Source organism: Lygodium microphyllum, chromosome 24 (assembly GCF_053477565.2).
Source record: "Lygodium microphyllum isolate KBCC chromosome 24, Lygodium_microphyllum_v1.1.10, whole genome shotgun sequence".
NCBI lineage: Eukaryota > Viridiplantae > Streptophyta > Polypodiopsida > Schizaeales > Lygodiaceae > Lygodium > Lygodium microphyllum.
This window is the reverse complement of record NC_141158.1, coordinates 119923740-119939532: the sequence shown is the minus strand read 5'-3', so window position 1 is coordinate 119939532 and position 15793 is coordinate 119923740. Positions and strand designations below refer to the sequence as shown.

At 38.6% G+C, this 15793-nt stretch overlaps 1 protein-coding gene across 2 annotated transcripts in view; it reads left to right on the top strand.

The window, feature by feature from the left end:
• CPSF30 (cleavage and polyadenylation specificity factor 30) overlaps window positions 1–10519 on the top strand; it is a 34431-nt gene extending 23912 nt beyond the window's left edge. For both annotated transcript variants that reach the window (XM_087665269.1, XM_087665268.1), the window contains 3 exons: window positions 8840–8908; window positions 9186–9272; window positions 9420–10519. In XM_087665269.1, the coding sequence (XP_087521395.1) occupies window positions 8840–8908; window positions 9186–9272; window positions 9420–10343 (1080 nt within the window). In that variant the 3' untranslated portion in view covers window positions 10344–10519. The remainder of the gene's footprint in view (window positions 1–8839; window positions 8909–9185; window positions 9273–9419) is intronic.
• Window positions 10520–15793: the final 5274 nt, after the last annotated feature.

Below are 15793 nucleotides of genomic sequence, written 5' to 3'. Positions count from 1 at the left end.
TTGCATTAAAAGAGCCCCTATGCTATTTTCACATTTATCACATTGAACAACAAATGACTTTCTTAGATCTGGCAACACAAGCATAGGATATGAAGTTATCTTTTCCTTTAACTTCTAAAAGTTTGAAATTTACACAACTCTCCACTTAAAAGGCAGATCCTTTTCTTGCAAAGCATGTAGTGGAGATGCAATTTCAGCAAAACTGCATGTATATTTCCTATGATAGGATCATAGATAAAAAAAAAGGTTCGGATCTCATGTACATTCCTCAAAGGTGGCCATGAACATATTGCCTCAACCTTCATAGGTTTGTAAGGTCCATACAAATACCATTAGTCGATACTACATGCGCCAAAAAGTGGATCTCATGCAAGAAAATTTCACTTTTCTTGTCATTAATGACCAGTCTATGATTACGTAGCTCATTTAACACAATGTGCAAATGATTTTTATGCTTTGACTCATTCTTTGAGTAGATAATCTTGTCATAAAAAAAGGTGTTCGCAAATTCCCTATGTGGCTTGAAGATGTGATCCATCATTTGAATAAAAGTGATAGGAGAATTTGTAAGCTTAAAAGGCATGACTAGAAACTCATACAACCCAAAAGATGTTCTAAAAATTGTCTTAGGCACATCCTCTTGTCTAATGCGAATCTGATGATATCCACTTATGAAATTTATACGGTTGAATATGGTTGCTCCCTGTAATCTATTCGTAACATCCAGGGTTGTCTCCATATGTAGTACGGATTGATCCATGCGGTACGGCACGGTACGTATCCGTACGATTTAGTATGAAAAAATGGGCACTTTTTGGCCACTCTACTTTAAGTCTACAACTTTCTTTTTTTCTTTCTCCTTTCTTTTTTTTTTCTTCTTTCTTTCTTATTTCTCCCGCAAGCCTCTCTCTCTCTCTCTCAAGCTTCTCATACCCTCTTTTTCTCTCAAGTCTCTTCTCTCTCTCAACTTTTTTTCATTCTCTCTCTCTCTCTCTCTCTCTCTCTCTCTCTAGCCTCTTCCTCTCTCTAGTTGCACTAGTACCATATACAAAAGGTTTGATACTATACCATACTTTAGGTACCGTACCTTACGTATTAGTACCATAAGGTACCAACTTAATGGATGCATCTTTTCCATTCGAACTGCACTTTGGGACGAGTAAAATGCTCCTTATATTAATATGATTCTCCCATGAGATTAGGTTATTTGAGATTCAAACAATTTCTCTCAACCTTCTATCTCTCAAGCCCACGCTTCTCTTATTTGTATGATCATGCATGTATATTGTATCCACTCCCATCTATGTAGTTATAAGTTGTAGGTAGCAGTAGCACATGTTGCGCATTCCGCATTAGGTTTTGGCATGTTACCCTTGAGTACTCATCTTATATACTCTAATAACATTGCTATTTAAACTTGAAATATCTATTTTATTATCTTTTGTCCAAAATAATCAAGTTATTTTTTTGTTGTACTAATATCATTCGAATTGCACTTTGGGACGAGCAAAATGCTTCTTATATTAATGTGATTCTCCCATGAGATTAGGTTATTTGAGATTTAAACAATTTCTCTCAACCTTCTCTCTCTCAAGCCCACACTTCTCTTATTTGTATGATCATGCATGTATGATGTATCCACTCCCATCTATGTAGTTATAAGTTGTAGTTAGCAGTAGCACATGTTGCGAATTCCGCATTAGGTTTTGGCATGTTACCCTTAAGTACTCATCTTATATACTCTAATAGCATTGCTATTTAGACTTGAAATATCTATTTTATTATCTTTTGTCCAAAATAATCAAGTTATTTTTTTGTTGTACTAATATCGACCGTATCTATAAAATCTTAAGGTACCATTTAGTATCGTATTTTATCGTATCGTACCTTTCATACCTGACAACTATGGTAACATCATCAATTTGAGGGATCAAAAATCAATCCTACATCATGATTTTATTCAATGCACAATAGTCAATGCATATAGGCCATGAGCCATCATTTTTTTAAACACCAAAAGCATTTGAGAACTAAATGGAGACGAGTTGGGTTGTATTAGTTCTTTTTCCAACATCTCATTCACTTGACTCATTATCTCCTCCTTTCGGGATGCACTTATCTTTTAGGGTGGCCTATTAGGTGAGCTACTTCCAGGGATAAGATCTATGCCATGAACTTCTGGCCTTTGAAGCATTAGTTGCCTGAGAAGTGACTGTGAGAAGCAATCAACATATATTTTTGGAAATGAAATATGATCCTTCTCTAACTTTGTTAGGTTTCCTATATTTTTAGTATCAATCTTATCCTTAGTAAAAACCAAGTATGTTGAAGGATGATTTTTCCATTACTTTGAAAATGGCAGCAACCGGTACAACATGGATAGATATCCCTTTCAACTTTACATCCAAAGTATGGGGGCCCTTATGCTGAATAGTGATCACTTTAGCATGCGAATCAATCACTGCATGCATACGATGGTACCAAGGCATACCAAGCAAGACATCACAACCCTTAAGCGGAGCAATAAAAAACTCTTCGCTTTCCATATATCCCTGATTGTGCAAACGAAGCTTTACAATGAGTGGTGTGATAGGCTTTGCATGGCCCTTGCATGCCATACTAACTTCTTCCAAGGGTCTTATCTCATCCTCTTTGATGCTTAGATCGGTTGCCATGTTTGTAGAGATAAAATTGACTCATGCTCCATTGTCAAAGAAAATCAACTCATGCTGATCTTTGATTTTGCCTCATGCTCTACATAACTCAATAACTCAGTAGTAACATCATTGGGCTAATCATTAACAATATTTGGCATCAATCCAACTAATGTTTTTTGATTTTTTGATTTTCTAGCTTACTGCCTATTGGGACAATCCTTGGCCATGTGACCCTCCTATTCACAAACAAAACATTTATTTGTAGCCCTTGATTCCCTATGCTGTGCAATTGATTTCCAGCCCTTTCCTTGTTGTTTTGGCCTCTTTTCAAGTTGATTTTCAGATTTACCCCTTTTCTTAACCTTTGAAAACTACTTACTTGGCTTTTCCCCACTTTCTTGAAAGGCATAATCTTTTTCATGTAGCAATGTATCAGCTGTAGCAGCAGTCCCTATTAGTTGAGACATGCTAGACACTGTGGATTTAATGCCAAAATCTGTGATTTCCTTAGGCAGGCCACATATATACTTTTCCACTAGCTTATGAAGAGGAACTAGACGATAAGAAGTTATTAGCAGCAAAGTATCCCAAAACTTCTTATTATACTGTTCCAAATTCTTGCATTGTGTTGTATCAAGCTTGTTTCAAGCTGTTATGATGTCCACCTCAAATGTACTAGTCAATCAATTTGATGCAAACATTTGCTTGAATTGTACCCATGTTGATGGTACTCTACCTTGCATTTAGAGAGTGAATCACCATTGCAATGCATTTCCCTTCAAGAAAGTGGTTGCTTTCTAAATCTTAGAGGATCCAATGAGGTTTCCCCCCGACCAGGCTGTATCAAACTGCTGAATAAAAGTCAAGGCTTTTAGCCTATCATGTGTACCATTGAAGGACTCAAACTTCACCCCTTTTCCACCCTTATCATAGTCTTTTGCTGCCCCTTTGGGAGTCAAGTTGTCATATAGTGGTTGTTGCAAAAAGGGTGTATTTGTTGTATTTGCATCATGACCAAAATAAAAAGAAGCATTTGCATGACCACCACTCATTCCTTGAGCCCCATAACCACCTCGAGGTGCAGAGGCATTATCAAACATGCCACTTTGTGCCCTAGGCATCATGCCAATGCTGCTATACATGGGTTTATGCATGTTATCGGCCATACCTAAATACATTGGACCTTGCATACCATGCATTGGTCACTCCATACGATAAGGAATTATGCCATACATTCCTGTATGCAGTCCTTGACATATCATCGCATGAAAAATAGTGCTACCACCAAGGTATCCTGGCTGCCCCATCATTGTATACATGCTTGGTTGTCCAAAACCCATTGGATTGTATTACGGGGTTGGAACTGAGTATTACGGGACTGTCTTTGTGCAAACACCCCCTCCTTGGAAGGAAGTACGAGAACTCACAATTCGCCACCCAGCCACGCTTAGGAAGATGTTGGAGAAACCCAACGTATCTCTCTTGCCAGCCGTCAATTCTTGGTGAGTTATACTAGTTTATAACTCACTTGCTTCCTAAGCTCCCCTAACCTCGTACGGGCGCCCAAAGCCCCCAGACGGTCATGTCTCGTGCTATTCCCAATAAGTTACATTCATTAATGTAGCATTTCCTTCCCCTTAAAAATCAGTTTCGTCCTAGAAAACGATACTTGGAAGGTCCAATTGTAAATTGGGAAACTTTTTTCTTAAAGTGCTTACTCGCTTCCATGTTGAGTTTTCTTTTGAACAGTCTCTCCATTTTACCAGACATTCTTGATAAAGACTATGCCTTGTTTGTCTATTATGAACATTTAAAATTCTTTCTGGTTCATGCGGAATAGATTGGTCACTGAATATTTTCTCAATCTTATCATTTAAGATTAGATTATCCAAATCACCTAGCTTCTTTCTTAGCTTGCTTACGTGGAAAACTGGATGTGTTCTAGTATCAGCAGGTAGTTGGAGCTTGTAAGCCTGTTCCCCCATCCTCTTAAGTATTGTGAAATCACCACAATACCTGGGTAAAAGCTTTGGACATTGTCCTGTTTTCATAGTTTTGGTTTGTCCAGGCACTTTAAGATAGACCAATTCCCCTTCTTTAAAGGAGATGTCTCTTCGGTGAGGATCTGCATAAGCTCTAGCTCGGTCTTGAGCTTTCTTAATATTTTCTTGAGCAAATTTTAACATACTATTCATATCCTCCAAAAATTCCTTTGCTGCCCGAACCTTTTCCTTATGCAGTCCTACTACATGAGGAGCTGTGGGCTGAAACCCATACATTAGCATAAATGGACTATATCCAGTGGAAGAGTGTTTGGCACTATTATATGCAAACTTTGCTATCGGTAAATACTCTTCCCAATCAGTTTGCCTTTTACTTACATATGCTCTCAACATATCTTCAAGGATTTGGGTAACCCTTTCAGTTTGCCCATCAGTTTGCGGATGCTCCGTCGTACTCGTGCTAAGTTTAGTATCCAACTTCCTAAATATTGCACGCCAAAATTGACTATCAAATTTTCTATCCCGATCAGAAACTATATTTGTCGGAAAGCCATACAATCGGTACATGTTCTCTATGAACAATCTAGCCAATTTTGGTGTTTTAACATCAGTAGAAGTTAGAATAAACCTAGCCATTTTGGTTAACCTATCCACAATCACCCACACAGAGTCGTGCCCCCTCTGTGTCCTGGGTAACGCGACAATAAAATCCATGGAGATACTCTCCTGTTTTTCCGAAGGAATCTCTAATGGGTGAAGTCCTCCCATTTTCAATCTTTCAGCTTTATTATTGGCACTTATTACATTTGACTACATAGTCAAGGACGTCCTTATTCATTTCAGGCCAATAGAACTGCCTTTTAATAAGACTATAAGTCTTATTAACTCCTGGATGTCCCGCACTAGGGGTATCATGACACTCAAAGAGTACTGGCGTCTTATTTCTTCATCTTTCGGGACATATACCCTACCTTTGTAGAGTAAATAACCATTATCAATAGTAAAATTCTTCCATTTGAATCCCATTTGAGCAACCCTTGATGCTCCATTTCCTTGTTGAACATCCTCAGATGTTCCTTCCTCAATGGAGACCCTTCTATTCGGATCCCCATTTTCAATTGCTTTCCATATGTTGGAATATGTCATATTGATGCTCACTCTTTTGTTGGGGAAGTTTCAAATTTTTGACAAGTGCATAACTTAGGAAATTGTGGGTGGCAGAGTCATCAATCATAACTCTAACCCTCTTCCCACCTATCGATCCATGCACTCTAACTAAATCATGTGGCCCGAAGGGTAGGTTGCCACATAGAAGAAGGGGTGGACGTCACCGGCCATGTGTATTACGGGGTCACTTGAACTTGGGCGACTGCCATGACGAATTACGGGGTCGCTTGGACCACCAGACACCAGCCATGTCGCCCATCTTCAAATCGCGAGTGGCCCTTAGCAACGGCGCTTGTCTCCAATCTCAAATAATTCGCTTGTCTCCAGGTCGCAAAATGCAATGATACTAGTATTACGGGACTGTCTTTATGCAAACACCTCCCCTTGGAAGGAAGCACGAGAACTCATAATTTGCCACCCAGGCACACTCAGAAGATGCCGGAGAAACCCAACGTATCTCTCCTGCGAGTCGTCAATTTCTTGGTGAGACAGCTTATAACTCATTTGCCTCCCCTAACCCCGTATGGGCACCCAAAGCCCCTGGATGGTCATCTCTCGTGCTATTCCCAATAAGTTACATTGATGAATGTAATGGATTGACACTACTTAGATGGCCTTGCATTTGGGTATTGAATCCCATTAGTACCATTTGCTTTTGCTCATCCCTAACCTTGTTATATCTCTAGGCTGTGGTGGCTGTCCTTTGGAAGCTTCTTGTTGGCCAAAGGCCTTTGAAGATGACATTTGCTTCTTGCCCTTGTTGTTCTTTTTGGGAGAATTCAAAAAGCTCTCAAGCTCTGGATCTTTGGCCAATTGAACAAAGATGTCAGACATTGCCTTCAATTGAGCTTAGAAGTAGTCATCATATTCTTTATCTTCTTGTTGGTCATTAGCATGTTGTGGCCTTGAATGACTTGCTTCTTGGTCAATAATCACATTTTCTCTTTGTCCATGCTGTTAGCTTGTTCCAAGATTAGGCATTGCATTTTCTCCTGCATTATGTGCTTTTTCAGAATGAGATGCATCATCATTGCTTGATCCCATCTCATTGTAAGACGGCATACTCACTGCAAATGCTTAGCTTAACAGCACTTGAGCAAATCTTCCGACCTTCAATCAGGTACCTTGGGTCCATCAAGTTAAGGGATTTGATGGTATCTTGGCAACGGAACCATGAAACCAACCTTCCTCCTTAGATATGGTGGTGGTAATCTGATTTAACACTAACTACAGGAAATATAAAATTCACATAAAGTGAAAATGCAAATGTTACCACTTAATCTTGGACATTGGATAGCCTGTTGACCCCAAAACTTGGCGCCCGTTGTGGTATTTCTTTAAGTTGTGTGGCAAATGGATACAATTGAGATTCTTTAACCTCCTCCACAAATCTGAGTGCCTCTTGCTGTCATAAATAACTAGCAAGCCTTCAAATCAATATGCCCCTTCATTTGCTAGGGGATTGACCTTCACTTGTGCTCCTTGGGGAATAAATTAGCCCCAAATTCACTATTCGCTGGTTGGCCTCTTGAATCCTCTTGAAATATATTGATTTCAGCTTTGAAAATTCAAGTGTGAAGCCTTCAAATTTGGGCATGCTTCTCGAGGTGGCTGTCAAACCCTAATTTTTGCTATAAATTAGGGCTTATAGCAGAGATTCACCAAAATCTCCACCTCCAATGGTTGGATTGTTATAAAGCTTGGAGCAAAGTTGAGAAATGGCTGGAGAAAGAGAGAATGTTGTAGAGAGAGAGAACTTTGAGATTTGTCTCGAGAATTTGGTGAATTTGAGTGTTGATCCGGATTTCCAACCCCAAATGGATTCACCAATAGTTAAAGGAAGCATCAGATGTTGTAATCTTCAGTAGAAAGTGCATCAGTCGCAATCATTAGCTTTCCCTAGTTGGGGATATGCAAACGTCTTTACCAAAATGGTCTCTAATGGCTTAGACATGGCCCCAGAAGCAAGTAGCAGCAGCCCATCCTCTCTTCCCAATAGCTCCAAAATACAAAAACGAGATTTTGTTATTCCTTCAGCCCCAATTCAGCTTTTCCAAACTTGCATGGGCGAGTTTGCCAAGTGGCAACCTTCTAAACTAAATTTCCAGCATTATCCAGCCTATTAAGTTGATTTCCAGAATATACATTTTGAAAATTAATTTAATAATTATATCTGCGCCCATAAAAATAATCTAACCAGCCAATAATTAACTTGGCTAGGTCAATTTATTACTAAAGTGATCTTGAGTACTCATTACCCCTAAATTGTGCCAATTCCCTAGTGTCACCACTAACACTAATGGCTAATTAAATGTTCTAGGCCAAGTTTTGGCATGCGATACCACCTAATATGTGTCAACCATAACTTATTACAACTTTTGCCTTTGGCGCCAATTGATATCTCGAGGTACTTCATCCCACACTGAAATAATTGACGTGCTCCTAACATGTGCAAGGCATATTTGCACATTTGATTAGCTTTTAGTCAAGTGCTAAGTAAAGCAATAAAATTTCATGTATTGGAGACAGGTTGGCAAAAAACTTGGAATTAACATCTTGAGAGAGAAAAAGGATAGATGCCCTCCTATACATGGTGGGAGTTACATTTACACAATCCAAGGTTCAACGTGAGAGATATAGTTAAGGAGCTTTCTTCTCCTTCAAGTCTCTGCAAAATGTTCCCAAGGCTTTACATTTACAGATGTGTTCTGCCTCATCCACTTGATCGGCACATCACCGTCTGATTGCTCAAGAAGGCTGTTGTTTTTGATACTGTTAGACGAGTTTCAGGTCACATTGCGTGCGTACAAGGGCTGCTTTTATGGTAAGTTTCTCTCATAGTTACTGCTGGGTGGTAGACAAGTATGAAGTGGTGACTACGTAGTCAGCTGTAGAGTGATACTTCTTAATCAATGCATCTACAGTTATGAATAAATTCAGAGAGGTAGGGGCTGAGGGAGGGAAGGAGAGATAGGAGGGAGGCAGGCTATAAAAAGGTGTCTCCTTTTGCAGTTATGTGAGCTTTCATTCAACAAAACACGTCATTTGCGAAACCCTTACAAGGAGAATCTACCAGTTAAGGTATGTTTTCTGATTGCATCTTTAGGAGTTTATTTGAGTTAAGAAGTTTAGTAATCTGAGCTCTTGTAATACATAGTGACCACCAATGCATCCATCATCTAAATTCTAAGAACATATATCTATACTCAAATTATCCAAGAAAATTCTTTCTCAATCACATGGTCTGCATCTTTTTATGTTGTATTGCCTCTTGCGTAGTGTTAAAGCTAGCCGCATTCTGATTTACTTTGTAAATTTTTCTCATTTAGTCAGTGGTCTTTTTCCTATGATATTGTAGATCAGCAGAGACTGCCAGGAACTAGAACCCAGTGTGGGTGAAAAGCTTGCATCTCTTCTCTATATGGAGCCAGACAGCGATCTCATGGTAAGGCGTTTCTTCACAATAAACCCAAATTGCTAGAACAATTCATGGTTGGTTGTTTTTCACATTTCTTTGGAAAAAGGGGATGAGTTGGTTATGGGTACTTGCAGTGACATTTTTCTTAATTTTGAGTCATTAAGTGTTTCACAGAAAATTGCGAAGGATGCTGAATTGCGATGGGAAGAAGAGAGAGCTCGAGGATTAACTTCTGCACAGGACACAGATGATGCAAATATTATTCCGTATGAAGATAATGATGAAGATCAAGAGGACGAAGACAGTGATGAAGATGACAGCTCTAATCAAACAGTTGGTCAAAGCAGACGGCCCAACTTGGGCAGGGGTGGTGACTCCTTAGAAGTTGCACGAAGGAAAATCAGGGGGAGGGGAAGAAGTATGTCCAGTGATTCTTATGCTGTGGGTTACGATAGGTTTGTATCAGGTACAACAAATGGTTATAAAATTCCTGGTATGTCAGCTGGCCGAGCCTTTCCTCCTTACCAAGCAATGCCAAGATATGCTGGTCCAGGAGCAGCGATGGGATTTGGGCATATTGACGGACCTGTTCTGGCATCAGGGATGGTCTTGTCAGGCCGTCCTCCTAGTGGAATATTTGGACACAGTGGTTCAGGATTGATGGGGCCTCCAGGTACAGCATTGATGCCAGGTGTTCGTCCTGCCAATGTTATGGGTGCTACAAGGCCTCATTTCATTGGAGTACCAGGTGCAGGACAGCATGGTCGATCAGGTGGGTTACCCTTTCGACCTTCTCAGACAAGTAATTGGGGCAGACGAGGTATCTCTGAGCAACAAAGGCGGCAGAGGAGTGAAAGTAATACAGTTGGTGATAGACCACCTAGTAGTGGAGAGCCAAGAAATGTGGATAAACCCATCGAGCAGTTTCCTGCAGAGGAAACTTATCAGGGCAAACTGGAACCACGTGCCCTTGCACAGCGACAGGATGGGGACTTTGCCTCTGAATCATATGGTAAAGACGATGATGATAGCTTGAGTGAAGATGAAGCTCCTCGGAGGTCTCGATATGGGGAAGGCAAGAAACGTCGAAGGGATTAGCAATACGTACAGAGTCTCGTACTTATGCAACACTGGTCTCCAATTGTTAAAATCACCTCCTGAAGTTTTCTGCTACTGCTGCAGCCTTGAGCCTGAGGCATCGTGTTCCTCTTTCCTGCCAAGGAGCTTTGAACTGTACATTACAATTCTTGCTATTGAGTTGTTCTTTCTCTCACAACAGTACAAGTCTTGATTTGTACAGTTTTTCTTTTTACACTTTTAAATGCACTGAAGCAGTGCAATGACCCACTCCATTGTCCTTCTCAGGGATAAGGAAGGCTGTACATTCTATATTGCATTGCTAGTAGGCTAGACAAGAGTCATTCAGATGCCCATTATGGGATGTTAGACTGGATCACACCTCGGCAGAAGATATCTTTTACATTTTGCTGGAATGACATTTGTGGAATCCAATCAAACTAGTTCATGATAGAGAAACAAAGCATCTATCTAATTGTAAACACCGTCCAGAAACTGCTGAGCTTCAGACTAGTATTTTAGCTTCCAAATGATCAGATAGACTCCGCGTAATCTGTACCATGTAAGAGAGACTAATCACATTATCTGAGGCTTTGCAGACTTTGCTCATTGCCTTCTAGCTTAATGATTTTATCCTGACATACTGATGTGTCTGTTCGCTAATACACAAACGTCTCTTTTAATTCATTATCAGCCTTACCAAGATAGATATTTCCATAAAGAACTCCTACAAAAATTGGTGGAAGGCATTTGGGTAGATTTTCTCAACCATTACTTGCAAGCTGCAGCTTCCAAGTGCTAAAAGTTTAATGCAACCCAACAAGAATTAAGGGTGAGGGAGATGATATGCTTGAGCTCAACAAAGTGTTGACACGTTTTGACACCTTGCCTAAGTAGAAGATAATCTAGCAGTATGATGGCTTTTGGTTTTTGTCACTGTTACACACGCTGAAGTTGATGTTAGAAAATTAACTTGTGTTTTGGGCGTGGCTGATTTGATTGACACATGGATGTATTGGTCATGATAGTGTTCGATATGTAGAATAGCTAATACCACAATTTGTAAAGAGGTTTGTTCTGTTCAAGGCATAAAACTGAAGTGATTCTGATTCTTATGTATGTTACACAAGTGTTAAGAAAAGAATAGTTCCTTGCAATACATGTAAGCAATGTGCACAGTACATGGTTTGAACATCCAGCAATGGGAGTGTTAAGAAAAACAATTGTTTCTTGCTATGGGCACAAACTTAAGCATTAATATTTACAAGGTTTGTGTGGAGCCAAGCAGTCACACATAACGATTTGAGGTAACCAAGTGTATGCTTATGACATTTTTAGCATTTAGCATTTCAAGCATGAAAATTGCAAGGCATGTGAATTTTTACACTGTTGTATATGATGATAGTTACCGTAGGGGTGATTCTTTGCGAGATAATGGTGTAACAATTTAGTAAGATGTCCAATGTGCGGTTGTTCCTTCAAAACTGGTTGTCTAGTGGAAGGATAAGACTTCGTCGTTAAGTGGAAAGATAAGTGTGGCTGGAATCACCTTGTGAGGCTTTATTGTGAGATGATAGTATCTTAACTCTTGCCCTTTGCTAGGATTTAAAAAGGCTATTATCACAAGGCATGCCTCTAATTAACACTAGTCTTATAGCAAAAATGCCGCCTTTGTGGCAATTAGGATCCTCTACAAAAAAAATTCTCTCCTCAATGATAAGGGTCAAGAAGAAGCGGTTTCAAGGAAATGTGACCAACAAAAAACAAAAAAAAAATAGTGCTCTTAATCAAAACCATTTCAAAAAATTTTAGTGCTCCTAATCAAATCCATCTCAAGTTTTTTTCTTTAGGCTACAACTTTAATGAAAATAGTGTGATATGTATGCCGTGCATTCCCATTAAGAGAACTGTAATTGAATAATATCTAGCAATGTTTACAATAGGTCCAAATCACTTTCGTTGAATGAAAGTTGAGGTTGATTGGAATCCCTTTGCTTAGAAAATGGCAGAGCTTAGTAGACCACTGTTAGAATGGGTGGTTATATGTTTGCATGTCAATGTTGGTATGCCACATCTTTAAACTTGTGTATGTACTGCATTGGAATGTTGGTAAGTGGCACCTTAATACTATATCTCGTTGGCATTTTAAGAACATGTCAAGTTCAACTTATCGTTTCTTGGCATGGTAATAAGTGTTTTAGGGATTGGCATGGAGAGATCTTTGTTACATAATGCACCTAGGGCATTGGCATGGAGACTTTTAAATGGTTCATGTAGTGAGAATTACTATGAAATAGGGGGAGGATGTGTGCTAACACTCATCAATTGTGTTTTCCTTTATTTCTTATGGGTTGTTAACATACCATTCTTGTTCTTGTTGAATGCTTTAGGATACAATGTGGCATCATGTGATCTTGTTAATTGCATGAATCTCATTAGACAATTGGATCAGGGCGATGGAAGGTGAATGACCATACGATACTTCAAAAGGTCTTGCTTGTGGAGGAATATGGTTGTGTTGTATAAAAATTATACACATGTAATGCTTTAGTAATATTGTAAGATTACAAAAGATTTAGAATTATATACCTTGTGGCTATAGTTTTGCCATTGGATTTTGAGCGAACATGGACATGTAAATACTTTTAGAACCTATATACTTAAAAAGGAGTGGTCTTGAACTCAAGCTATCTATGAGTATAAGAATATGTTTTGAGAAAATTCCAGATTGCTAAAATGGTCAACTATGGTCATGGTCATTGTACTTGTTTCTTGAGTTGTCGATAGACCAGTGTTAAAGTCCATTGAAATATGTTGTCAAAGGCAATCAAGCATAGGAAGGGAATTAACAAACCATATTGTTTATCAATGCGATATATGATCTCTTGATAAAGAAAAGATTTTGCAACAAAAATAGCTATATATATTTCATTGGTCCAAAATGATATTGGATATATGAGGCATGCATGTTATGCCTCTATGTTCATGTTATGGAGGCTCATGACATTCTTTCAAACCAATTCATGAATGGTGTAACTCGAAGTTTCTTTCATCAAGAAAATACATTTGTTATGAGATTTTCATGATTGGTTTGGTACATTTGTTGTGTAAGTTTAAATGAAAGATTCCCAAAGAATACGACAATTTGAGTTGAACGATTGGGTTTTGAGAAGTGCTGATATTAGGTTAACTCAACCAATGGTCTAGAAGGTAGGCCTTTACTAAATATTTGTTTGTATTTAGTGAATAATAGTTATCAAGTTTCATGAAGTTCTTTGGATTTGACTTTCATCCTAAACATGACATATTCTTTTCCAATTTGGATTAAGCATCCAACTTGGGTGTTGCTTAATAGAGGGTTGTGACAATGTATTGGTCAACTTGTAAAACACTATTTTCCCAATCTTTTTGCAGAATTGACCAAGAAGTGTGGCAATCAATACGTGGAGCAAAATAGGCATACTAGTGTCATCATTCTTTTGCAAGGGGTCCATAAGGATTTCCTTGGTTTCTTGAAATTGCACATTCTTGAATAGATGCAATCAATTGTATATCAATACTAGGAAGATAGCTTTCAATTTGTTTTTCATGGGGAGATTTTCAAGTCATGATTGGAAAACAACGGTGGATAAAATCATGCATTCTTTCAGCATCGTGCAATAAAGAAAGTTTTGACCTCCCTAGTTGCATAAGCATTTATTAAAGGTCACTAAAATAGAGTAGGGCTAACATGCATTGGTTCATCAACATGGTAAATCTCTTTGCAAGAGTTGTCCTTATGGCTCAAGGTTGTGAACTTGATATTAAATGTCCTCTTCATAAATGAACTTCTTCAACCAAATGGCATTGTGGAATATAGCTCCCATTGTCTCTCTCTTAATAGGACAACATACTAATCTTTGGTGTGGTGACCTTCCTTAGCTCTACAAAGATTCATGGAGTAAGATCTCTATTATCTTCAGGGTTTCTCTTGTTCATTGCGAGGCTTGTTGTTATTACTTCACCCGCTAGTAGTATTTTGTTTCAAAAAAATCAACATTTCATTCATACTTTAAGGAATTCTATTTACAAAAGATCTTTTTTGGTTTCGATTAAGAGTACATTATTCATAAGTAATTTCCTTGAATAAGCAATTAACTTTTGCTTAAGAAATTCAAATGCTTTTTGACAAGCATAAACCCAATTAAAAGGAGTATCCTTTCGTAGCTTTAATAGGTCTTAGATATAAAATGGCTTTTTAAATTCTTTCTAGGGTCGCACTCTTTCTCTCCCGCACCCTCCTCTTCTACCTCTTTTGACATAAAATAAATAAATATATTGTAAAAACCTCCCTCAAACTTATAGATATGCTATTTATACTCTAACCCCCAAGATGTGCTTACTACTTATTCTTGATACTAATGCCTCACACATTATTGAGGACATTTAGTATATACTCTTCTTCCTTATCACCCATCTATCTCTACCCATTTTTTTTTTCTTTCTCTTACTTAGCTATAATATCACCCAATAGCTTCTATTTATAAAGTATGATTTTAGTGTGCAGATCGGATGCTATATGCTCGCGTAGTGAATGCCGGAAGGTCCCCAAGAACAAAAGAACTCTACTTTTTGCACAAAACTCAAGGTAAAAAGCATGCACGACATGAACAAGAGACCAATTGGGTGCAATCTCCCCCCCATGCCTTGTGTGAGCGCTCCACAAAGCATGTATTTTATGTATTAATCATCTTCAAGCTCAAATAATAGCCCGAATTACAAAATAGCAAGCTTTTGGCTTTTGAGTTTGCTTTAGCACAAAATAGAAATAGAGCTAATAGGCGGTGCCCAAAGAGTCAGGCGTACCCAATACAATGTCCAAGTACAAATAACATAATCGTGCGCCCATGCGCATACAAAATAATAAATAAATATCCAATGCCTCAATAAATGGGCGTGACAAAATATAGGCGCCATGCCTAAGGTATGCGCCCATCAAAATATAAGTGATAACTCGAATACTCGCTATTCTCCAATGCTTTCCTCCGCCACTGCTGCTATCTCTACACATCAATTGAAGCATTCACAATCGTTAGTAAAATAATACAATTAAACCGACAAAAGTGAATACCTAGCAGTCTTCAGCTACATAAATAAATCAACTGGTTAGAAATCAATCCTAACCTTAATTTATTACGAGTGCGCACTCTAAACTCATAAATGTTTATTAATTTAATATGCATTTTGCGGAATCACCCGCTATGGAATCACCCATGTACACACTAAATTAATGAAACACCCGAAAAGGATAGGCGTCCCCATCAACTTCTCGCACAAAGAATCCACTTTGTGTATGAGCCCCGGTCATCAAAGTTTACGGAATCCACCGTAAAACCTCATGGAATCCACTGTGGCACGGAATCCACTGTAAAATATGCCTCCTGGCATCAGATTTATATTAATCCTTAGGTCACACTCACACTCACACATTC